This window comes from Carettochelys insculpta, chromosome 5, assembly GCF_033958435.1.
Source record: "Carettochelys insculpta isolate YL-2023 chromosome 5, ASM3395843v1, whole genome shotgun sequence".
NCBI classification, from domain to species: Eukaryota; Metazoa; Chordata; order Testudines; family Carettochelyidae; genus Carettochelys; species Carettochelys insculpta.
Window position 1 is genome coordinate 97,916,790 of NC_134141.1, and position 26,769 is coordinate 97,943,558.

The following is a 26,769-nucleotide window of genomic DNA, read 5'->3' on the forward strand; positions in this document are numbered from 1 at the left end:
CCAAATCATAGAAATTTCAGACACAAAATATATGATGATGGGAAGATTTGCATGTGGAGAGAAATGCTTTGTTCCAGAGGCACCTAAAATAAAACTTAAAACAGGTCTCTGACCATACGGTATTCTTTATCATCCCATTGTTTCTTTATGCTGCCCTGACTATTTGCTACATCTGATTGTTGGCTACAGTTTCATTTTACAGTAAGACTGTAAATTGTTCCATAAATTGTTTTTAGGTGTTTGCAAATGTTAGCACACTGATCCCTAAATGGAACCCATAAGCACTGCTGTAATAGAAATAATATATACTACCATTTCTACTACTACTAATTATACAATTACCATACAGCTGATATAAATGTACCAGGGAAATCTATGAGGAAAGAAAGATAAGGCAGCAAAATTAAGAGTTATAGAGAAACAGCTACAAGTAGCGTCAAAGTTATGTTACTTAGAAAACATGGACAATACAGTGACCTTCTGAAATTTATCAGGGTAGTTACGTCTGTGCTGATGGCCTAACTGGAGTTTATTAAATAATCTGGCCTGCTATGTAAGTGAGGCAAAATAGACAATTGCAGCAAGTCTGCATTAATTATAACTTACTTTGTAAATTCAGTTTTTTACACGTGTTTTCAAGTGATTCAACAGGACATGTATAGATATCTCCCATTCTGTTAGCTGGATATCCACTCCAAGGCGAGCCAACGATCAACCTCAAAAAACAAACAAACACACACAAACGGAAACTGACTCACTCTTTCCTTGCATTCTAATGAAGAGTAGCATACTCATTAAAGGTAAATGGAAAATCAATGAGAAAGCCTGAAGCCCCATAGATAAGTTAAAGAGGAACTCACAAGATTTAGACCATACAAATGTTTTGAGTAGCTTGATTGGCTAAAACCAAAAGACAGAAAAGGATTCCCTTTCCAAATGTCCCAACATTGTGCTTTGCTCAGCTGTGACTTCCCAGAATGCACCACACAAAGACATCACAAGTATCATAGCAGAGAACCCTGGTGGAAAATGGGGAGAGTGTCTGGGAATGGGAAAGTTAAGTATTCAGAGAATGTTTTAATCAGTTGTGTGGTTTTTAGTAATACGTTATATCAATCACTAAGTCAAACAAACATAGCAATGGTATCAGTAATCACAAATATATTAGCAGTAATTAATTTTAAAATATATATATATATAGAGAGAGACAAATAATAAATTGGGAAATTACAATCTGCAGTTTCTTGACAGTAAAAAAACATTCTAAAGAGTTGTCAGGTAATCAGTTCACTTATTTCTTTTCAATTATTCTTTTTAACTGATAGGAGACATTATACTCAGCATCTTTACAGAGACAGTATATTGCCCAAGTCTGAGCTTGAACTCTGCTATTACCCTTGAAAACGCCGGAAATTCTGTAAACTATGATAACACATTGTGTTGTGTCTCTTTCACCCCAGACAAGAATTTTAAGATGAGTAACCTCTAGTTAATTTGTCAAAAGTCTTCTCATGATTCCCTCTCCCCTGATTCTAGTGAATTCAAGTGACACACACACCCACCCTTTGCAGCATTCAGACTTCTCTGTCACCTCGCATTTGGGGAATGCAGAACAAAAGTCAAACATTAGCCAGTTAATTGCAGATACCTTGGGACATGAACTATAAATACATGCATTTCACTTTCTTAGGGTTACCATATTTGAACCTTCAAAAAAAGAGGGCGCCTCTGAGAGGTAATGTATCTGTACGTATCAAATTATATTGTATTAATGTACTAATATATATAGTACATTAATACAATGTGAGTTGGTAGATATGGTTACAGCGACACTCCCTCTTAGAGGTGTCCTCTTTTCTGAAAGTGCACGTATGGCAACCCTAAACTTTCTCTAACCTTGGACAGACAGTGACAATAGTTTAGGACTGGAAGTAAAGGAAAATTCTATATACCATAGAAAATGCAGGAGAAATGTTGGTAAACAGAACTATTTTCATGCGTATAACAGTGATGTCTCAAACACCAGATTATGAAACCACTTAATTAATGATTAGAAAGGAAAGCCCTCCTGCTTTATTATACATCTGGTTTATTATACACCCTAACCACCTTTTGATTGTAGAATATTAACCAGAGACAGTAATCAGCATTTATATGGAAGGACAATGAAAAACCAAAGATACTGCAAGGAGAATGTCCTATTTCAAAATGTTTTGGAGTTTAATAGAAAATATTAATCTTTCAATTTTTTTTTTAAATTGAATTCAACCCAGTTGAATTCTAAAGAAGACTGCATCCACCACCTCCCAGAGAATTCTATAGGATAGTGGAAAGAAACAAAAGTCAAAAATTATAGCAGCCATATTTTTCATTATGTATTTTGAAAAGAATTTCTATATAACTTTTCTACATTGCCATAGGCTTCACTTGACTTAATTGCTATTCAATTCCACAGGAATTCAATAAATCTGGTTTGTAAAAATATTACATTTTTAACAAATAAGGGATGTTTCAGTTATTCAGACAAAACAGTACCTCACAATATATTTAATGGCAACCAAATAAAAGGGTATGAAGGACAAATAACCCTATTTCGCTTTCTCAGCATAAGTCAGATAGCAAAAACATAACAAAACTTTAGAATGTAACTAAGCCTTTCCTGCATATGAGCTTTTTTAAGGCTGCTTGTCTCAGTTATCTTGCTAAAAACAGAGCTTATATACATCACCATCACCACCACCACCACCACCACCACAACCACACCAAAAAAGCTTGAAATACTTTGTTTTGTAAGTGGCCAGTATTTTATGTACTTCCAGCAATTCCAAACGTGTCATATGGTATTATAAATATCTCTTTATAAAATGTGAGAATGACAGATTTCTGTGTAGTCCAGAGAGGTGGATCTATGATTATTGACAAAGGCCAACTGCAATGAAGAAAAGCAGCTTTATGACTGCACTACAACACTAATAACTATGCTGTCCAATACAGCGTGTAACTCTGCTCCAATCCTATTCTCACTGTAATCAATGAACAAATTCCTGGGAGAGGCAAGATTGGATTCAAAAAACTCCATATTTACCAGAAGTGAACTGAGGTTACAATATTGTTGTTGTAAATAAAGAAAACCTAAAATACAAGAAAGTTCTAATATACATCAACAAAATTTCACTCTATCCCTCTCGGCTGTTTTACCGCCACTTTCCTCTCTTTGTGTGTGCCTCTCCAGGGCAAAATAACAGAAGACCATTTATAGTAAACCACCCACTTAACTAACTAATGGAGGGGGTGCCCCTAAAACCCAAAAGTATGTTAAATCAGAAGGTTTACTGCCCACCCCACACCAGGCCTCCCCTCAAAAAAATGCCCACGACTCACTGCTGATGGAGCTGGAACTGCCTCCGCAGCTGGGGGCCCTGCCATGGTTGGAGACTCCATTGTGGCAGCAGAAGCCACTGCTGCTGGAGGCTGCGTTGGGGCCTGGAAGGGCCACCTCCACCACCGGCACCACCACATGCTCCGTCCTCCACGGGTGGGGCACATATATCTGTGCCATCTGCCCATGTATGCACACCTCCCAGTGGGAGGAGTGCATGGCAGCTCCAGCTGATGGAAGCAATAGCCCCTCCAGCCGCAGCAGTGGTAAGTCATTCTACATACTTTTTTTGGGGTGGGGAGGGGAGATTTAGGATTTTACAGGCCCCAGTTAAGCAGACTCTGGGAACAACGCGGAGGATTGACAAATGTCCGTTTTTCCCTGAAGTCCATCATGGTCCATAAAATTGAGGGTTTACTGTACACCAAAATCAGGGAAATTTCATTGTAAAACCAAACCAAAACAAAAACTGTCAGTGAATCTTAGGGGCATGAATAACATTTGAAACAAAATGTATCTGTTAGAATTGATGATGTTTCAAGTTGATGTTATCTACTTAAATATTTTGCAATGCTATTTTGCATATAATCTGTAAATATGTCAATCTCTGTAAATATGTATCTTATGAACAACTATTGGTAATTTTTTTCTAAAAGTTTCCAAAAATATATGTAAGCTATGAAAAACAAGCTACTTATTGAAACAAGATGACTGTCCTTAATAGATTTTGGAAATTCTCCATATATTAATCTATATCTGTCACATACTTGTCAGAACTGTGTTGGAGTCATCCTGTAATCATGTGTTATATATAAGCCAGATATTTACAGTATATTTAATTCATATAGAAACATCTGAAAATATGAAACCAGCAAAAGAAAACTGGTTTGAGCATTGGTCTGTTAAACCCAGGGTTGTGAGTTCAATCCTTGAGGAGGCCACTTAGGGATTGGGGCGAATAGATGTCAGGGATGGTGCTTGGTCCTGCCAAGAAGGCAGGGGACTGGACTAGATGACCTCCTGAGGTTCCTTCCAGTTCTAGAAGATGTGTATCTCCAATTAAAAAAAACAAAACAATTTTGTACTTAAATAGCTGACCTGCAGTCATTTTAATGCCTATAATAGTAAATTAACAGTTATTGTTTCCTTATTTGTCAGTTGCCAGAAGTTCCCTGACAGTGGAAGTGTTGCTATTCTGTGATCATTCCCTATCTCTGCTCTTCCAGGAAAACTAATTAGCGGAATTATTTGCTCCTTCGGGTACATCTCAGGCCCCTATGTGGGAATTTCCGTGGGGAGGGGGGTGCTTTTGTTGTACATAACCACAATTTTTTTAAATATAAAAGAGTTCAAAATAGTCATGTAGAGAAACTATATAAGATAGGTTAATGAAACAATTTGAGTGGAAGCAGTAATTGGTAACATAATTTTGTTATAACATACTAAAAATGTATACACTTATAAAGGTTTTGCAGAAATTACCGTCTGGGATCTTGCTGTAATATCTTAAGTGAAAAACAATATTCCAAAATATTCGTTCCCCTCCCTTTGCTCTTGCTAGCAGCCAAGGGCACGCTTGAAAACATAGTCCCTTCCCTGATGTTGGGCCAGCTCTCGAGCCCTGGAAGCTGGCGAAGGAACTACAGCTCCCAGGGTGCCTTGGGTTCCTCCATCATACCCCAGAGGTTCCCCCTGCACAGCACAGCAGGAAGGAAGGCAGAGAACCCATATTTGGACGGAAGGGTGTGTTCACACCCTTAACACACCTGCCCCCTCCCATTCCGTGTGTGGATGTGCAGCTAGACAGTCTGCGGTAGCTCATGACAGCAAGCCTCTGAACCCTGGTCAGCAGACTCAGGCTCCTTCTAATGCTCTAAAATCAGAAGTGTAGACTATATTTTTTGGCTGCAGCTTGAGATGGAGTTTTGACTCTGAAACCTAGGGAGGCTGCCACCATTCCCAAGTTTCAAAGCCTGAGCTACATCTACACAGATATTCTTAGGGCTGCAGTGTAAGTCCCATCCCATGACCACCTGGTCTTAGAGGCTCCTTGCTGCAGACTCTGTAGATGTAATCTTAGGAATTGTTTATATTCCAGTTAGATAACCACAGCAGACTGATTCCAGCTGACTCAGGCTCAGACAAAGCAGTTATTGAATTGTGTTTGTAGATGTTCAGGATTAGCTGAAGACAACGTTCTAGGGCCTTCAACTTGGGCTCCAGCCTGCGTGTCTGTGCCACAGCCTGGTAGCTCAAACTCTGTGAACCTGAATCAGTGGGCATGGGCTATCCCTTGGTATCTAACTGCAGTGTAGACGTACAAGTAAGGCCAGAAGCTCTCATAACCCACTGCACTAATTTTCATTTCCTCTGAAAAACTTTGGCCATGTCTATACTGGGAAAGTAAATCACATTAGAAACCTTATTAAATTAACATGCTATTTTAAATTAACCTGATGTTAAACATGACTCAGCACCTGTTGTAGAAAGGGACAAGCGGTATTTAAGAACATGTCAATTGGTCACCGTTAACCCTTGGGTTCCCATGACAGGTTCACCATGTTCTATAATATCAACCATGAGAACAGTAAAATCAATGATGCCAGAGGGGCTACTCAAGTATAGATACCCGGGGTCCCGGGCAGGCAAGACTAACTTGTGCAGCTTCCTGATGTACTGTGGCTTCACTTCATTCAAGCCAGTTTTGATCTAGCCAAAACTATGCTAACTTGGTTATGTCTGCATTTGCTGTGCAATGTGTGTTAGCGGTAAAAAAAGTGAATCCAAAGGTAGGAAAGGGATAGCTCATAGTCAATGTTATAATGTTGCTCTATAAATATATGGTACACCCACAGCTTGAATACTATTTGCAGTTCTGGTCACACATCTCAAAAAGATAAATTAGAACTGGGAAAAAAACAGTGAAGGGCAACCAAAATTATTGGGGGTATGGGACAGCTTTTATATTACAAGAGGTTGAAAAGACAGACTGGTCAGCTTGAAATTTAAGAGGGTGTTAGGATAGAAGCCTATAAAAGTCACAAGTGGGGTGGAAAATATGAATGAAAAAATGTTATTTACCCCTTCACATAACACAGGAATCAGGGATCACTTGATGAAATTAACAGGAAAGAGGTTTAAAACAAAAAAGAAAATACTACTTCACACAATGCACAACCCACCTGTGGAACTCGTTGTCAGGAAATGTTGTGAAGGCCAAATGTGGAACTGGGTTCAAGAAAGATTTAGATGAGATCATTGAGGGTAGGTCTATTAATGATTATTAGCAAAGATGGTTAAGCCTCTGATGGCCAGATGCTGGGACTGAATGAAAGGGGGGTGGATGGATGACTGGATAATTGCCCTGTTCTACTCATTCCCTCTGAAGCATCTGGCATTAGCCACTGGAAGAAGGCAGAATACTGGGCAAGGTGGACCACTGATCTGACCCATTATGGCCATTTCTATATCCTTATAAATGTTCATTAAAGCCAAACATATCATGTAAAGCTCTGACAGTGGAAATGGAACCTGTCCATTTTGGGGAGTGTTTTGATCAATTACACCACTACTTAACCCAAGAAAACTGTGAACTCTGCTGGCCCACTAGCCAGGCAGAGGAGCAAGAGTTATCAGAAGGAGGCCAGTGAAGAGATCTTTAGCCAGGTAGGAAGCAAGTCTAATTCCCACATAGGAACCAAGGCTGTGACTTAGGAGAGCGATCCTAAGGGAACCTCATCACTTAACTGTTTACCTTTTAAATATATTACCACTGAGCTAGCTTCTCTTCCAGAGGCCCCACAGATGCCATCATTGTAACTGGAGGTGAGCTAGGAGCAGTGCTAAGTTTGTAATGAAAAAGGTGCTGAGGCTCAACCAACTTTTTTTTCTTTTTTTTTACACTTTTGTAATTGGCACAATAAGCCCACAGGTGCCAGGGTTATGAGCTACCAAGCCTACAGGCCCAGGGCTCAGCCCAGACATAAATTAACCACTAGCTAGGAACCTTTCCCCATCTCCAGCTCTACAACCTTTTCTCCCATGACTGTCCAGCCTCCCCACACACATTATCAAAATAGCAGCTGTTACAGCCAGGCAATTGGCTTTACCTGTGCTAAAGCCCTGACTATTGTCCTTTACAAAAGCCACACCACTGAAGGCACATACCTATCTACCTATTTTCCTCTCTTCTTTGTATCTCTCTTGTCCAGTGAATAACACCCTCCTGCCCCTGTCCCTCAAACTCTATCACTGGCTCAAAATGGCGGCCAACAGCCCAAGGCAATCACAGCCTGTATCCTGTAGCCATTTTCCTGCATTTGATTTGAGTAATGAAAACGTTCAATTGTGAAAAATAGAAACGTTTATTGGGACAGTGGCTACAGGGAGAAAAAGTCTGGCTCGTATTCTTAGCTTATGTGAGACAGACCTGGACTTTGCATGCCTGTAAAGACACGAAGGCTCCCTGCTGAGGTATAATCCCCCATTACGCTCATTCTTACATGATAAGAACTCTGCCTCAGGAACAGCAAAGCTCTTAAAAGCTTTTCATGGACGTACAGAGAGGAGAAATGGTACAATCAATGCAGTACCCTGTCATTTTTTCTCTGCACTTCTACCATGTCTGCAGGGTGCAGAAAACAGACGTTTAAGACTGAGAAATTGGCTGGACCAAAATCAAGCATTCTGTGGAACAGCTGCATGGTCTCACCTCCTGGTACAGCTTAGAGCAACGGTCCTGCTCTTGCTATACTTCTTTGGGGACCAGCATCTCTCACTGGTTTTCCCTTTTTTGAATAAGGCCACGTTCTGCCTCCTTATCACCTGTTTTAGGGTAATGTCATCCAGAGTCAGGAGAGCCTACAGGGGATGCTACCCAATTTGCCCCTGAGTTCCCCCACAAGCTCCTCTGACTGTACAAGCCCCACCAAGACACAAGCAAACTGCAGACTCAAACCAGGAACATCATTTTCACCCCACCTCCGATGAAACATAGCAAACCCAAACATCTTGAACTGCACAGACAAATGGGGTGGCAGGTTTGCAAAAATTTTGGTGGTAGCTAAAATGCCCCAAGCCCGCTCCCCCCCGCCAACTGTCTAAAGCTCTGAGAGGGTGTTTGGGGGAAGAGAAGGAGGGCAGGCTCTGGGATGGAGTCTGGATGCAGACAGGGCTGCAGGCTCTGGGAGGAAATGTGCATGCAATGGCAGTCTGGGGACAGTATTCTCTCTAAGCTGAGCACTTCTGCAGCCACTCAAGAGAGATTTAAATGCCACCCAGCTGATTAGCAGAGCACCCACAGCTCAGTTTTTCTGTGTCTACTGGTGGTGCACATTCACAAATGCCATGGGGCACATATAAACACTTGTTCTGCATATGGAGGGAAAAGATTAGCGGCACCATTGGTCTGGGGCGCAGGCTCTGGGGGAGAATTTTGGGTGCTGGCTCTGACCAGGAACAGGAGATGGGGTCCTGGATGCAGGCTCTGGGAGGGAGTTTGAGAGTTGGAGGGAAAGTGGGTGCAGGCTCTGGAGGAAGCAGAGGTGTGGGGTGCCACACGTATCTGGGGGCACCATTCCTCTGGCAATGGCTCCTAGGAAGTGGAGGTCTCCAGGTGCTGCTGACTCCGCATGCTTCCCTGGGCCCCCTGTTGCCTCCCATACTCTCCCGGAACATTGTCCCAGGTCCTCCTGCCACCTTGGGTGACTTAAAAGCCCTGGGAGGCCATGCTGGTGGCATAGCTGCCAACATGTACATCCCTGGGGCTGTAGGAGGAGGGGACTGAGCCATTTGCTGCTCTGCACCCTACCCCAAAAGCCCTTCTATGGAGGCTGTCCCCATAACTATTTTCCCTTCCTGTTGCATCCCTGGCCTGGCTGCTCATGTCTTATGCTACAGCCCCCCTCACTGGGTCTTCCCCCAGCACCCAAGCTGCCCCTCACCCTAGCCTCCTACTTGGGCCGGGGTGTTGGCTGGGAGTGGGAGGGCTCTGCAAGACACTCACCTAAGAAGCCCCCTCAAGCAGCAGATGGTTAGCTGCAAGGTCCCTCCTTTCCTTTTGTGTCACAGAAAGCCCCCTTCTAGTGGCCCTTGATGGGGGAATCCTTTGTTTCATCCTCCCTAACCCAACAAGAAAACACCAAAGTCAAGATGGATTCCAATGGCAGGTGGAATGGTCACGTCTTTGTTGGACCAATCACATTTTGGGCTTACATAAAACAAAAGCATATACAGGTCATTGTCTTCAGCACCGAGCCATTAAGTTCCTTAAGCATCTCTTATGGCTTACACTAGAAGACTTTAATAAACATGGTTACACTTCATATTTTTAACTTCACATACAAGAATGATACATGTGAACAAACAGAATATACACATTCCGGGGATCACAGGCTCTTGAGTGAGAGGCTACTTGATCCCTTTTGCATGACGCTTCAAAAACATATTTCCATAAAAATATGGGGGTCTAATATCACACATGCTTCTCTAATGTTTTATTCCAAATGCTAAATGAAAATGCTTGAAGACGGCTGTTGGTCACTATATCACTAATCAAAGGTCCCAAAATGGAGGACGTACATATGCCTGAAACATAGCTGGAACTGACTAGGGAAAAGCCGTTGATACGTTGCATTCAGATCCCGTCCTAAGAGAGGGTAGAATCTCACCATTCCTCCAGAAACAGGCAACAGAAAGGGATCCAAGACCTGAAGTGGGGGCAATTTGTAAGAACAGAAAGGGGGGAAAAGGACCAGCCAGCTCCATTACCATGATATTTGGTATTAGAAACATTAGGTTTCCCTCTTAAGACAGATGAGCTGACAAAGCTGAAGGCATTCACCATTAACAGTTTTTTTCACCCATCACTGCTGCTTACATTTGTATGTTATGATTAAATATTTTTCTCTTACTCTGTAAGTTCTAAGGGGTAACTTTTTCAGTTAAGCACCACATGTCCAATGAATGCTTGTTATGCTGTAACTGTACCATTTGCGTTATATTATGTTATATATTAGAAAGAAAGAAAGAAAGAAAGAAAGACAAACAAACAAACTTTGGAAATAGGAAAATTAGCAAGAGGAGGTTAGATTGGAAGCTTAATGCTTTGTATCTCTTTAAAATAAAGAAAGCATGTTCTATTTGTAAAGCATAAAATAAAGTTGAATACATGACGTTTACTACCAGGAATGCATGATGCTTACTAAAACTTTGGAAACACTTGTTTTTAAATAAATAATACCACACACACTTTATACAAGATCTAATAAGACTCATCAACTTGCTCTGAATAGGATGTAGTTTTATAAAGAATTATGCAATTAAATAATGACTAAACTGAGACACTACCGTCAATTATATTAGTCAGCCTTTGAAACTGACTTGTATTTTATATCCACAGAGTAATGAGTCTGAATTTCACAAGTAATGAAATGTGCAGAGACAATGATAAATGACACAGACTCTGGTAAGGGTAGATCAAAAGTACAACATTAATTATCTTTGGGATACACCAGCAACTCTGTAATATGCTCTGCTATGCCACAAAAGGCCCCATCTGTGTTCACAATTAAGGGCTGAAGATCTTAGTAGCTGTCAGTATAAAATTTCCTGTTTCCTTTTCTTTGCTCCCCCTGACTAATGAACAAGCCAAGACAATACTTCAGTCTGAGGCCCATGATGCTTCTCGTACCAAGGCAGGAACCAACCTGGAAAGCCTGTCTGAAGAAAAGGGATGCCAACAGGCACGAATCTGTCTGTCTGAGGCTAAAGTCTCTTGGGAACTTTACAACATCTCTTTTTCCATTCAGGTCTGAAACTTGTATTGGGAAATTTACATACAGCCTGAACAGGAATTTCTGGGGATAAAGGCAGACACACTCCAGAATAGCCAATGGTTAGAACTTAACACATGGCACACCCAGATTCACAGGTCCCTATTCTGCCTGATTCAGTGCAGGGATTTGAACCTTGTACTTGCACAACCCAGTGAGTTCCCTGGCCACACCAGACTGCTACAGGGCTGCAGTCAGTCTCAAGCTCTCCTGTTCAGCTGTTCCATTTTGTGTAAATAGTTCAATAACTATACAATAACCATAACCCAGTGGTTATGGACTTGGACATGGGTCTGCTACATCCTGGGGTGGGGGTTGGGGGGCTTAATTATAGAGATATGGGCCATTCAGGGCTTGGCTTCACTTTTTTGTTTTCCATGAAACATTTTGAAAAGTCTCATTTTTGCTTCATATTAGGAAAAATCGCACAAATGTTGAAACAACATTTTTCATGGCCAGCCCTAATGGCACTCACAGCACAGGTACAGACAACCTAAAGGCAAATTCATGTATCTTCATCAAGGCTCTGACACGGTAACTTAGAAAAACCAGAGGGAGAACATTTTAACCTCTCTAGACTGTTACATACATACAACATGGTGACTAGTCACAGAGAGGTAGTTGTAATAGTTGTAGCTGTATTAGTTTGTATCTTCACAAAAGTTTGTATCTTCACATTAGTTTGTATCTTCACAAAACAAAACAATCAGTTCTGTAGCACTTTAAAGTCTAACAAAATAACTTATTAGATACACATCTCACAGAACTGGAAGGGACCTCTGGAGGTCATCCAGTCCAGTCCCCCACCCTCTTGGCAGGACCAAGCACCATTCCTTTTTTGTTTTGTTTTTTTAACCCTATTTGCTTCAGATCCCTAAATGGCCCCCTCAAGAGATTGAGCTCATAACCATGAGTTTAGTAAACCAATGCTCAAACCACTGAGCTATAGGTAATTAATTTTCATGGGACAGACCCACTTCTTCAGATTTTTCAGAATTTTTTTTCAGAATTTTCCAGATCTGAAAAAGTGGGTCTGTCCCACTAAAGCTCATCATCTAATAAGTTATTTTGTTAGTCTTTAAAGTACCACAAGACTGCTTTGTTTCAATACAACATGTAATTTTCCACTTTAGGTCTTTTCACCTTCTTATCCATATCTACCCTGACTGAATCAACTCTGATATAACACTCACATCTCTGTACCCCCACTATCTGTTTCTTTTCATTTCATACATCCAGTGAAGTAAGTTGCAACTCACCAAAGCTTATGCTACAATGAAATTGTTCGTTTTTAAGGTGCCACTGGACTTCTTCTTGTTAATGTCTTCATAGTAACTTTCTAAATACATGGTATTAATGATACATTTCAAAGCTGTGACAAATATTTACTCAGTCTTCCCTATTTGACTACCCTAGAGTGAGTTATAATATAATAATAAAAAGGTTATGTGGCTTCACATAGCAATAAAAGCAGCCACAAAGGTGTCTCCTTTGCAGTCGCTGACTTTGGGTGTGTATTACAAAAATGATTATTCATGTGTCTGTCTATCTTTTGGCTGCTTTTCAAATCAAGTAATATGCTGGAAAACCACCATCTGTTGTAGGACTTCTATTAAAAGCAGAACTGACAATTTACTTTTTTGAAACCATTTTGTTGGTTTTAAGTGCTAAAATAAATGTTAAAGTAATACAGCCAACATATGCCACATGTTTTTTTAGTTACTTGGAACTCAATAATAAATAAAAAGAGCAATCGCCAGAGTAAGATGTTTGCTTCAGTGTTAGTAATATTCCTGGACTGCCTTAAAGAAGCATATGGATATACCTGTGATTCAGAGAAAAAGGTATTTTAACAATTGATTTTCATGCATAGCTGATTTCTTTGTTTCGAGACAGAAAAGAATCAACAGCATGAGACAGTTAATTCTTGGTCCCACAAACTACATTGTTAGCATGGATGGCAGGTTTAAGAGTCTTAGGGCTAATCAATCTCATGGAACTGGAAGGGACCTTCAGAGGTCATTGAGTCCAGTCCCCTGCTCTATCACCATTCCTGACAGATTTTTTTTTAATCTATGTGCCCTAGACCTCTAAATGGCTCCCTCAAAGATTGAGCTCACAACCCTGGTTTTAGCAGACCGATGCTCAAACCACTGAGCTATCACCCCCATATAGCCTAGCTGTATCCTATCTATACATAAGAGAAGATTGACCACAGTGCAATTGATCCTCTGGAGTTTGATTTTGCTGCCTATGTTAAGACACAGCAAAATCGACCTCTCTGGGCTTGGCAATTGACTCCCGTACTCCATGCTATTACGTGGAGTAAGGGATATCGGTGTGAGCCTACAGATTCTGGACTACACTAGGCAACAAAGTCTATTGTGATATCTCAATTCTTGCTATGCTAATGGCGTAGCTAGAGTTACATATTGGAAATCGACTTTCTAACCTAGTGTTGATCTAGCCTTAGTGCCCAACCTCTTGCCTCTTCCTATCTCTATTCTTAGCCTTCCTGCAGGTTCTCACAGTTGGCCGTTGCAGCATACTGAATTTTCCTCCAGAGGGAATCTCTAGTAGTTTAACAGTGAAAAAGCCTTCCAGCCTCCCAGACATATTAACACAATACTGAAACTGTTGCAATGAAGTGGCAATGAAGCCATTTAACCAGCATTTGCAAATGTCCATGTATATGCTGCCATTTAGTGACAAAAACAAATGGTTGGGTATTACCATAACATTTACTCCAAACCTGTTAGTCTACAAGACCTTAGTTTAAAATTTGCTTTAAAAATATTTCATTCATTTGTTCATGAACCTTATAAAAATCACACCACTAAAAAAAAATCCTTGCACAGATTTCTTTTAAGATGCACAATCTGAATATTCATCTTCAGCCTTGTATGCTGGGATGTTCAGACATTTCAAATAAATCCTTCAAAAGCCCACCCTTGCCTAACATACATATTTTAAGTTTAATTACTAAAGCACAAAAAAATTTGCTTCCATAATCTTCCTCTCCTTTCTGTCCATCCCTATCATAATCTTCCCTCCTTCACTGCCCTGTTGAAGAAAGCCCTTAAAGCAAGCAGGTCAAACATATGGCCACGCTGCATGGGGGTCAATCGGGGTTCTTTTTGCAGCCCACAACAAACCAGACCTTGCCGTCTCCCTCCCAGGGAGGAGACTACCTTCATGTGAGGCGGGGTGGTGGGCATGTTGGGCTGGGTTGATGTTTATGTGAGTGATGTGTAGTGTGTGCTTTTGTATGTTTGTACAGTACATGTTTTAATTTGAAATTTTCACACCATTATATTTCATTCGTACGCTACTGTTGTATTTGCTTCTCAAAGTTGAATAATAAAAAATGTGATTTAATATTATGTTTTTACTTTAGAACCAAAAATCACGTGTTGGGCGCTATTTCGATGTTAACATCGACGTTAGGCGGCGAGACGTCGAAGTCGCTAACCCCATGAGGGGATGGGAATAGCGCCCTACTTCGAAGTTGAATGTCGAAGTAGGGCACGTGTAGACGATCCACGTCCCGCAACATCGAAATAGCGGGGTCCGCCATGGCGGCCATCAGCTGAGAGGTTGAGAGACGCTCTCTCTCCAGCCCCTGCAGGGCTCTATGGTCACTGTGTGCAGCAGCCCTTAGCCCAGGGCTTCTGGCTGCTGCTGCTGCTGCAGCTGGGGATCCATGCTGCATGCACAGGGTCTGCAACCAGTTGTCGGCTCTGTGGATCTTGTGTTGTTTAGTGCAACTGTGTCTGGGAGGGGCCCTTTAAGGGAGCGGCTTGCTGTTGAGTCTGCCCTGTGACCCTGTCTGCAGCTGTTCCTGGCACCCTTATTTCGATGTGTGCTACTTTGGCATGTAGACGTTCCCTCGCAGCGCCTATTTCGATGTGGTGCTGCCCAACGTCGAAGTTGAACGTCGACGTTGCCAGCCCTGGAGGACGTGTAGACGTTATTCATCGAAATAGATTATTTCGACGTCGCTACTTCGAAATAAGCTATTTCCATGTAGCGTGCACGTGTAGACGTAGCCTGTATATAGTAGATACCTCTTTTACTACAAATGCCTTAATGTTTGTGATTAAGAAGTTTATATATACACATTACTATTCAATATATTAAATTACACTCAGTTCATGTTCATGTTTTTAAAGTTTTTCTCACAACTTAAAGACTTCAAACAATTTTTAAATGAAAGCAGCACAATTCTGTGGCTGATTATAATGTGAGAAGCAAACTGACCACCTCTTTAGTTCTTTCTGTACCAGGAACCCTGTCACAACTCAAAGCAGGGGGAAGGCATATGGTTTGTGAAATAATTTGAACAGTCTCTGAAGATGAATGCTCTAAACCAAATGCCTATCTAATACCAAGCCATGAGAAAAAGAGAATCAGGGCTGGGATTTTTGATCCTGCCGTTCTTTTGAGTTAGCAGGTCCAGAAAGGACTGAATACTGATGCATTTACAGATTGACATTCATAAGAGGAACAAAAAACAGAACTGCCTGGGACAACTTATTGCAATGAGAATAACTCATGCTTTGTCATGAATTTTCTTAGAATGTGGGGTAGTGGCTATAGCCTGTCCAGGACAGTAGGGCCGTGTCTACACGTGCCCCAAACTTCGAAATGACCACGCAAATGGCCATTTCGAAGTTTACTAATGAAGTGCTGAAATGCATATTCAGCGCTTCATTAGCATGCGGGTGGCAGCAGCGCTTCGAAATTGCAGCCGCTTGCCGCCGTGCGTCTCGTCCAGACAGGGCTCCTTTTCGAAAGGACCCCGCCTACTTCGAAGTCCCCTTATTCCCATGAGCTGATGGGAATAAGAGGACTTCGAAGTAGGCGGGGTCCTTTCGAAAAGGAGCCCTGTCGGGACGAGCCGCGCGGCGGCAAGCGGCAGCAATTTCGAAGCGCCGCTGCCGCCCGCATGCTAATGAAGCGCTGAATATGCATTTCAGCGCTTCATTAGTAAACTTCGAAATGGCCATTTGCGTGGCCATTTCGAAGTTTGGGACACGTGTAGACGTAGCTTAGGAGGGCACTGTCATCAGAGGTCTGATCCTGCGTTGCTTTGGAAAATAAACACAGAGCTTCTTGTTCACTTGGGAGGTTAGCAGTTTCCAAGATGGCCCACTGAGTAAGTATGTTCACTACGAAATTATGACAAGTATCAGATGGGTAGCCATGTTAGTATGCATCTGCAAGAACAAGGAGTCCTGAGGCACCTAAAAGACTAAAAATTATTTGGGTATAACCTTTCATGGGCAGAAACCCACTTCATCAGATGCATTTGATGATGCTTATTTCCAAATAAATCTATTAGTCTTAAAGGTGCTGCAGGATTCCTCATAGTATTGAATTTTGTAACTGCCGCTTGTGATTGATGATGAAATGCTTGTTGAGGTCATCTGCCAGTGAGTTCTGGGAGGTATGCTGCAGAACCGATACACTGGTTCCATAAGCTGAGCACCTCCACACACTGTGAAAGGATTTTAGCCCTTCCATGTCTGTACAAAAAACAGTTATCATGTACAGAACACAGTCATCATGTTGTCTGACATTATCTCGATCACGTCTACCAAAGTATTCAGGATGTGGGCGTACCATGGCTTTATATAAGGGCAATAAGATATTCTCCATCTTATTCTCTATCCCTTTTTTAAGGATTCCTAACATCCTGTTTGCTTTTTTGACTGCTGCTGCACACTGCATGGATGTTTTCAGAGAACTATCCACGATGACTTCAAGATCTCTTTCCTAATTTGTTGTAACTAAATTAGCCCCCTTCATATTGTATGTATGGTTGGGGTTATTTTTTTCCAATACGCATTACTTTATATGTATACACATTAAATTTCATTTGCCATTTTGTTGCCCAATCACTCAGGTTTGTGAGATCTCTTTGAAGTTCTTCACAGTCTGCTTTGGTCTTAACTAAACTAGCAGCTTAGTATCATTCATAAACTTTGCTACCTCGCAGTTTACCCATTTCTCCCGATCATTGATGAAAATAAGTTGAATAGGATTGGTCCTAGGACTGGCCCTTGGCCAACGCCACAAGTTACCCCCTCCATTCTGAAAATTTACCATTTGTTCCTACTCTTTGTTTCCTGTTTTTAACCAATTCTCAATCCATGAAAGAATCTTCCCTCTTATCAGTAGAAAGTAGCATTAGAAAGGACCTGACAAGAAGGTTGGTCTACCCCTCCCGTTATGGCCTCAGTAATGAGCATGAGGAAATTCAAAATGTAGGTTCTGACCAAAAGATGCTCCTTGAAAGATTCTCCAGGCTCAGGAGCCTTGTGCACATGTGTACCCATGTGTGCAATGTGGGAGAGCTGGCAACAGATTTCACTGAGCCATGGAAAAGGTAAGGAAGGGGCTTCAGCTCCAGGTTCCCTCAAAAGGGGTGAGGCTTTGGATGGCAATGGCAAGGTTGTGGGGTTGGCTACCCCCAACCAGCTCTCAGCACTGCCCAGATCATGTCATGCAGAGCTCCAGCAGCAATTTAAAAGGCCTGGGTATCTGGGTGCTGTTGCTGCCATGGTAGTGGTGGTAGCAGCTGAGAGCTCCAGGGCCTGTTAAAGCACCAGGCCCTGGGGCAGTTGCCTCCTTTGCCACCCTCCCATCCAGCACCTCTTTTTGGCAGCTCTGAATGAAAGTAGGGACCAGCCCTCAAGGAAGAAACATTTGTTCAATACCAGTTGACGCGTCATTTCAAAAACAATTATATTACATCTGCTACTCCTAAAAACATAAAAATGGCCAGACCGGGTGAGAACAAAGGTCCATCTAGCCCAGTATCCTATCTTCCGAAAGTGGCCAATGCCAGATGCCCCAGAGGGCATAAATATAAAAGTTATGCTATTTGTCAATGACATCAAATTGCATTCCTTTGAAAATACTTAACATTAAATGTTTGTGTCTTTTGTCCCCTTTTAGTTTTAGTCAAATAAAGTCAACTAGTATTTTACCAGCAAGATTTTATTTTTAAAAGGAAAATGAAACAACAGAAATACTTTCAAATGAGCTTTGTAACGGTTTGCGCTTAGGAAAAAAGTTACATCATACTTGTTTTTAATCTTTTCACAAGACAAAGAACTCTAAACTCTTACCATTTGCCTTGATGATTTGTAAACTGTTGGACTACATATCCAAACTGCTCATCTGAAGGACCAGAAAACAATTTTGCTTTTGGGAGCCCAACGTTGTATGCTTCACAGCAATTATGAAGAATGCCTGTTAAGAGGAAGGTTAACATTTTTTAAACATAAATTAAACAAAGAATTTTGACTCCACTGAAGTAGTCCATCTGGCTATGCCAACTCCCATTCATATAGAAGTCAAAAATATGGTCTCTGACACACTCAATAAAAATCAGTGTATCTCCCACGCCTACACACCAAGAGCCCTCTATGATTATATAAATGCATGTCAGTGTACTATATGGGCATGACAGTAAGGGTACACAGAGTGCAACTGCAGAGACACTGAAACCACGTACTACGGGGAGTGACGTCTGTTCTACAGCTTTGTCTCTGCGGCAGTTGGCCTTTAGCTTATGTGGTAGAGCAGAGGGCTTTAGTCCTTAGGGCTGCAGGTTCAAACTCTCCTGCCAACAACCTAGGTCTGTCAGCGTTACAAGAGTTTAATAACCTAACCCCAATGACCAGTAGCATTGCACTTGCACCAAGGTGAAAACACGCACATATCTTGAGGGTTTACTGTACTGGTATAGCTGGTTAATATGGAATCATTTAAAAGTTAACATAATGATCACTTCTGACTATGTGCACTACTCATAAAAATATACCTACGTGCTCATCAAAAAACAGCACAGCTGAAAAGAATGGCGATTCTTCATTCCATAAAGGATATTTATATTTATTTCTGTCTGCACAGACATCACCTAACATTTACGTATTAACAGTCATTTTACATGAAAATTTAAGGAACTTTTAAGATTAGTTAGATTAAGGATAGTGGTTTAAGGGTTCCATAGAACAGGGGTATTTAAGGATTTTTTTTTAAGTCTGTGACACATTTTGAAGTCTTAAGAACTGGGCAATAGACAATACAATATTAGCCTTTCGTGGTACAACAAATTCTCTCGTTCAGCACCAGTCAAGTCCCCAGGGTGCTGGACTAGAGAGGTTCAACCTGAATGGGATTGAGTAGTACCCTGGAAAGTTGAGGCTGGGGTGGGGACAGTGGAAGATGTAATGGAGAACACAGACCAATGAAAAGTCAGGTGGGAGGGCACTACCCCATCCACCAACAGCCAGTGAAGACTCTGCTTAGTAAATATGGTCACAGCTCAATGCATTCCTTCAGCCTTAATGGGTATGAAAGCACTGATTGTGCCTGAATTTTTTGGCAGTCCCAAGACCAGTTTTGGAAGAGATTTTAAAAGGTTTAACAGTCAAGGACACAGGCAACCGGAATACAATCCATTCTATTATACATCATCATAAAAGTGAAACTGGTGGGTACAAAATAAGCAAAATTTCAATAAATTTTCCTCAAACTGTATCTGAACCCAAAATATATGAAGAGAAAGCAAAATGTAACTCACAGAAGAATACACCTAGCTTGCATATTGGAGTTGAACTTAAGACAGGAAATCATATATTAGTCATACCAAACAGCCGTTATCCACTGATGATCTCTTGAAAGTAGATCATTACCTTGCTAAGAGTTAAGGAGATGTTCTCACATGATTTTTGACCCAGTGGTTAGATCACTCACATAGGATGTGGGACACTGCCACTTCAAGTCCCTGCTTCATCTGCGAGAGGGAAAAGGGATTTTAACCCACTGCCTTAGCTGGGTTTGAAGCTGCAGAGACCCAGCAGTTGCCACCTCCCCTTCTGGCCCTGCCTAAGACAGAAGTATGGGCAGCACATATCTCTTGTCCCAAGATTCAGACACTTCTAGGTATGAATATTACTCAAAAAATTCCTCATCTGGTTGCAGAATCATTTCATGTCAGGTTGATAATTGCTACCAATTCAAATTTCACTCTCGCTTCCCATTGGCTCACCAAGCTGTCTGCCAACAATTACTGGAGATTTTCAGGGATCCACTGTCTCTCGTTTTAACCCTTTATAGGTAATTGAGTTGACTCAATGGCTGGTATGCCTAATAACAGCCCTCCCACCCATCACAGGACCCAAAAGGATTTTTTTTAAAAAAAAATCAGTATGTTAAAAAGTGCCTAAAGGGCAATATTTGAACAAGTCCTGGAAAGTTAATTAAATTTATTATTCAGTAGCTTGATTATCTCCAAGACCATGAACACTCTTATGTTTAGCAGTATCAACCAAATATTGAAAAACAAAAGGGGATTTTATTGGTATGTGGTTATTTACTACATGATTTTGCAACAAAAATGTTGTGTGTCTAATAGATTATCAGTCCAGATATGTCACAAAGGCACTGTTTTGTCTTCAGTTGAAAATTTAAAAACACACGTAAGTTCCAGTAATTATTTATTTAACACAGTGAGAAGACAATACTACAGTTCGAAGTGTTGACACAAGCCACAGCATATTAAAATGAGTCCACATTTCTATTACACCAAAGCTCTGCACTGGCTAAAATATTAAATTCACTGATGTAATTAATTACATGTTGGACACACAGAAAAAAGTCTAATACTGCAAAAGCAAGCATAATTATAAAGACATGGTACAGACTCAAAGAAAACACATGACTTGGAACCTGCTTTGAAGTTTTACATGTAGTACAAATGCAGAATATATAATTGAATCTATTCTCCCAGTAGGAAAACTTTCTGTGACTCTGTCATCCTTCTTCCAATGAATACAGTGTAATTTTTTCTTTATCATGTACCCATCAGGTCATATAATCACATCAACAGAGGTAGCCCATATAATTTACACCATGCTACCATTTGTATTTCCATTCAGTATTAATACTGCTAAAAATCCACACAACTGTCGACATCTCAGCAAAGAACTGGATCTTCCCCCAAAATCATGACCGCATTTTGCTTTAAATATGCACGCAACTGTCCACTGTATTGTTTAATGGCATCAAAACTCCTCTTAGTGCAGCTGGGAGAATGGTATGTTACAGAGGTGGTTACAACACCCTGAATCTGAGAGGCAACCACAGTCTTGATGATGCTTAAGAGCTGCTTCCATACAGCTCCAAAACTGCACCCATGATTAGGGTGACCATGTCTCCCCCGCCCAAATATGGGACACAGGGAATGATGCTGTCCCGGCCAAAAGGGGATGGATGGTCACCCAATCTGGGAGTCAGGAGGTGGCTGCCCTGTGGGGGCTGGCACCCTGCCAGAGAAGCTCCTGGCTTCCACCAGCTGGGGAGCCACCATGCTGCCGCTCCGGCTCCTGGCTCCCCCAGCCGAGGGAAGCTGGGCATGGCGCAGCCATGGCACGGGTCCAGCTCCCAGCTCCCCCAGCTGGGGGAAGTTGCAGGGGAGCCAGGGGAAGCTGGTGGGCAGCCGCACTGCTACGTGGTCCAGCTCCTGGTTCCCCCAGCCAAGGGGTAGCTGAGGGGCAACCGCACCACAGGGGGAGCCAGGGTGGTAGCTGGGGAGCAGCCACACCACTAGAGGAGTGGGGCTGATAGCTGGGGCGAAGCTGCACTGCCACATGCTCCAGCTCCTGGCTCCCCCAGCCTATGGAAGCTGGTGGGGGGGCAGCCACAGCCGGGTCCAGGTCCTGGCTCCCCCAGCTAGGGGAAGCCGGCGGCAGCTGCCTAAAAATATGGGGCAATTAGCCCCTTTGACCAACTAAATCAGGATGCCATCCTGACATTCCAAGTATGGGACGGGACTGTCCTGCCAAAACTGGGACGGATGGTCACCCCACCCCGGATGTAGGCTTCTTAATAAAGCCTGTTGCAGACGGGGTGTGGCACAGCAGGGCTCCACCACAGCCACTTTCCATTCCCAACATCGCTGAACAAGAGGGAGAATGGTCTAGCTGGCACAGGCTGAGACCCCTACTACCAGCAGGGAATTTCCCATATACCAGGGGAATTCTCTGCTAGGAATCTGTATTCATGTTGCAGCCCCATTACATCTTATGATCAGAACAAAGGGGGCAAATCTCAGTTTGAAATGTGATCAAACATAGGGAAAGGATGAGAAAGATAAGTGGGAGAGAGAAAGACAAAAAGAAACAACTCAGGAAGAAATACAGTATGACTTAATATAGTGTCATAGGAAGGAGTCATCAGGAGCTATACGAGAGGGTCACCAGATTGTGCTGTCATAGGAAGTTTTAAATTCTTTCAAGGGTGTGTCCACACTACAAGGGCTACAGTGGCATAGCAACTATGCACTGCAGTGCAAACATTATAGCGACAGTGTAGACACTACACACCACAGTTTTCTTTCACTATCAGTAATCTACTTCCTCAAGAGCGAGTAGCTAGTTAATACACCTCCATTGACCTAACTGCATCTTCTGTTGCAGGCCAGGAGGGGAGGTTGCCATAGCTATATTGCACAGAGAGTGAACTTTTTCATAGCTGTGAGTGTATAGCTCCTGGTTGATCTAAATGTAAGCTGTATACCAGACCTGAACATGCAAGCAAGTTTGAAAAAATACTGTCAGTCATTTTATATTGAAGCTTAAGCTGTGGCAAAGAGCAGTACTGTGTACTCTGCCGTCAATCACCTTCACTAGAGTTTTTCAAGTTGGCTGCTTGATATTTCTGGAAGAGGGTATTATGCTTGCACCATCTGGGTCTACTTCTGTTCACAGACTTGTATACATAGTGTCAATAAATGAGTTACTTTAAGAAAAATAAGTGCCTTCCACATCACTGTTTCTCCCAAAGAGGCCTCCCTGGGCCAGCCCTTCAGCACCACCCGGGCTGCAGGGCATACACTGTTTGGCACTCCAGTGGTGATTTAAAAGGCCCAGGGCTTCCACTCCCAGTCACTGCCATACCTACCCCATTCCCTGCACCCTCTGTTGCAGCCCTGTGTGGGCCAAAATGTCTGAAACCATTTAATAATTAACACAGGCTCAGGGTTGCTGAAAGTCTTCACTAGATGCTGGGTGAGCTGGTTCCGCCTTCCCCCTCTCCCCTGCCCACCCAGAAGAAGCCTGCCCTGGCCAGCCCTTCAATATCACCAGGGCTGCAGATCTTTCACTGTCCAGGGCTCCAGGGGTGATTTAAAAGGCTGAGAGCTCCCAGCCACTGCAGTACTGGCCCCTGGTGCAGCTGCACCTTTTGCACCCCACCCTCCCCTTGTTGCAGCCCTGCATAGGGAAAAATGTCTGAAGCCATTTTATAATTAACAAACGTTATGCACTTCAATGTAGTTACTACAGGTGAAAACAAAAACTAAAATAATTGGAACACATCTAGCAGCAGTTCTACAGATTATTTTTGGCTTAGCTGAGTAACTTTTATGACTTCCTGCTGGAAGAGGGCCAAACTCTAGCATAGTTCAGCAAGTCAGAGGAACTGCAACTGGGTAACTGCAATTTATCACAGTATCCAATGTTTTGACAGAGACCACTTCATACAAGTATACAATATACTAAAGTCTGCACAAATTGTGAGTGAAATGCTGGGAAGGTTTGGGAAAGTCCTACTGGATCTTTCTCATTGACTCTTCTATCTTCCTACTGTGGAGTTAGAAGATGTATTTCAATTAATTACAGCTTCCCAAGATACTAGAGGTGATTTGCTTTTCTCTTGACATTTTCTATGAAATATGCTTCCTACTTCGATCCCAGGAGCGGATATGATATTAAGAAACCTCAACATTTTACTGGACGTACAAGGGCTGAGTTTAAGGCTGCCAACTGGACACTCCAACAGGAGGGCCAAAACACCTCTCCCCACATCATTCCCCCTGTCCCGTCACTCTGTTTCTCTCTCTTCCCTGCCCTGATGGGAAGAGCTCACTTGTAGAGGCAGGGTTGAGCACCACAGGTAGGTGGCAGCCCTGCCCAATTAGGTGCTGGTGCCAGTGATGTCCCAGCACCTCCCTCCCTCCTCCACCCGCAGAAAACTGAGCAGATGCTGTTGGGTTCTGTTTTTGACCAGACACCTGGACGCACTACTTTTTTAGTAGTTCCTGAAAGACTGAAAGTTTCCTGCTTGGTTTCGATAACAAAAAGTGCAAGTGTGCAAATCCATTTCATTACACTATCCTGACACATGCCTAGTGTAAACTCAAGTGAGAATAAATTACGGAATGCCACAGAAATGGTCTCGGAAACTTTTGCTTCTCATTTAGCCTGGAACAATTACAGAGTGCCTACAGCCCAGTCCTTCGACTACTCTAGTTTCTCTGATGTGAACAGAGATTAAGAAAAATGCAGCATTAACAAATAGCCCCACAATCTCAAATTATGCCACCTCCAAAAACATTAATAAAAATAACCAACTTCATCTGTTTCCATGTGATAAAAAATGATTTCTCATGAAGCATTCACTCCAGCTGCTCCTCCTCCTATATTAGGAGATATCACCAGTTAGAGGAAGGTGAGTAGACGTTATTCTCAATAATTACTGTCAACTAATCTTCCTTTAGCTGGTGATCTCTCTTAATAAAGGAAAAGCAGCATGAATTTTATTGAGGTGATGGTATTTATTACCCCTTTAATCATACCAAAAGCAGCACCCTGACTGCTCACCCTAACTTATAATGGAGAATCACTTCTTTCTTTTGCAGCAATTTCTTACATATATACCTACCTTTGTATTTCCAGTCCAGTGCCTCTGATGAAGTGGGTTTTACCCACAAAAAACATATGCCCTAACAAATCCATTAGGCTGGATCTGTGAAAACAATGAAGAGTCCTGCAGCACCTGAGGCTAAGGCTACACTGTAGCCGTAACTCAAAATAATGTATGTAATTTGTGCAATGCAAATTGCACACTTTATTTTGAATTAACTTATTTTGAAGTTGGTGGCATCCACACAGCATTGAAGTTCAAAATAAGTGGCTATTTCCAAGTTTCTGCTACCCCTCATACGACGAGGGGTTCTGGAACTAGAATATTGTGCTCAAAATAGTGTCAGCGTAGTCATGGCCTAGAAGTGGCGTCTGAGTATGTTTGGGTGGGGGAGAAGGAGAGATGAGGTCTGCAGAGACGTGGGCTAGGTCATCCCTTTCCCCTCCCTCTTCTCCCTTGCATATGGATGCATCGCCCCCCAGAGACCAGTGCAGGGTGGGGTGGAGGCAGCTGGAGGCCACGTCAGCCTGCAGAGCACTGCCCCACTCCCAACAGACTGGAGGATGGGGCAGCCACTACCCCAAGCAAAGACCCCCCTGGAGAAGCTGCATGCTTGGGGGGGCAGCAGCAGGCTGAGGGCTGCCCTCAGTGTGCTGCAGTCTCAGGGGGAGGGGCTGCAGGAGGCCACCCTGCAGAGCCCCAGCCCCCACCTGACAAGCACACAGCTTCAGATTCCTCCCTCTCAGGGGGAGTCACTGGATGGGGAGCACAGCCCTGAGAGGAACTGCCACCGGAGCAGAATCACCCTCATGCCATGGGGGGGCAGTATTCACCCCCACCTCCCAGCTCGCTGCCCGTAGAGCCCTGCCCTAACTTCTGCACCTCCCACCTGTCATGACTTCTGCAGTGCCAACCCATCTCGAACCCCCCCTTGAGACCCCACCCTCTCTCTGCCCCAGGTCACTCACCCCTGTCCCTCATCCCAGCCTTCATTTTTCTTCATTTTTGAAAAATGCCAGCAGCATTTATATTTTTCATTTATTTTCAGAAAATGACTTCAGTTAAAGAGCTGAGCAGCACTGGCTACCTCTGCTCGTGTAACATAAAGACGCTCCAGAGTGCCTTACTATGCCACTCCTTTGTTGACTAACTTGAAACACTGCCCACAATTCCTGCAAACCATTTACAGATAAGAGCTTAAAAAAAAAAATCACTCCACACCTGCTTACTGAAATGTTGAGGATATTGAGCAACTTCCTTTGTTAAATACTTACCATTATGTTTGTCTTGAAATTGGAACTGCAAGTATCTCAGTACAAACAATGAAACATTACCCAAATTCTCTGTACAGTAGACCTCCGACTTACGCGTGGGTTGCGTTCCCACAACCCCCGCATAAGTCAAATTTCTCTCACAACTCAGGGGAGCCAAGAAAATGATGAGGGCACCAGACTTGGCCAGTTTCCTGGCTCCACAGAGTGAAGAGGAGCTAGGGACTGGGCAGCAGCCTGGCTCCCAGCTCCCCACCGCTTGCAGAGCCAGGAAACTGACTGGGCAGCTGCCCCGTGTCAGTTTCCCCGGTCCTGTCAGGGGTGGCAGCTGAGCTGGTTAATTTCCCCGCTTTTCTGAGTGAGGTTAACCCATGATATGCACATCTCGAGTGTGCATATCTCAGGGGTCTACTGTAAACCTTATACATGTTATTTTGTTATGTTTTAGCACAAACTACACTATGAACAATACCATGTTACACTTAAGCCTGCTCAAAGAGAAGTTCAGGAAGGGAACTATTTTTCCCCATCTTTCTTTGTTTATAATAGCCAAAGCATATTTGACAGT

The 26,769-nt window shown here is 42.7% G+C and overlaps 1 protein-coding gene across 1 annotated transcript in view; it reads right to left on the reverse strand.

Annotated features, from left to right (window-relative positions):
• Positions 1-26,769, reverse strand: part of ITGA2 (integrin subunit alpha 2) — a 102,711-nt gene that overhangs the window by 66,973 nt on the left and 8,969 nt on the right. Inside the window, exons 2-3 of the mRNA XM_074995581.1 lie at positions 18,348-18,471; positions 607-716 (exon numbers count right to left, since the gene is read on the reverse strand). Of these exons, the coding sequence (XP_074851682.1) occupies positions 607-716; positions 18,348-18,471 (234 nt within the window). The remainder of the gene's footprint in view (positions 1-606; positions 717-18,347; positions 18,472-26,769) is intronic.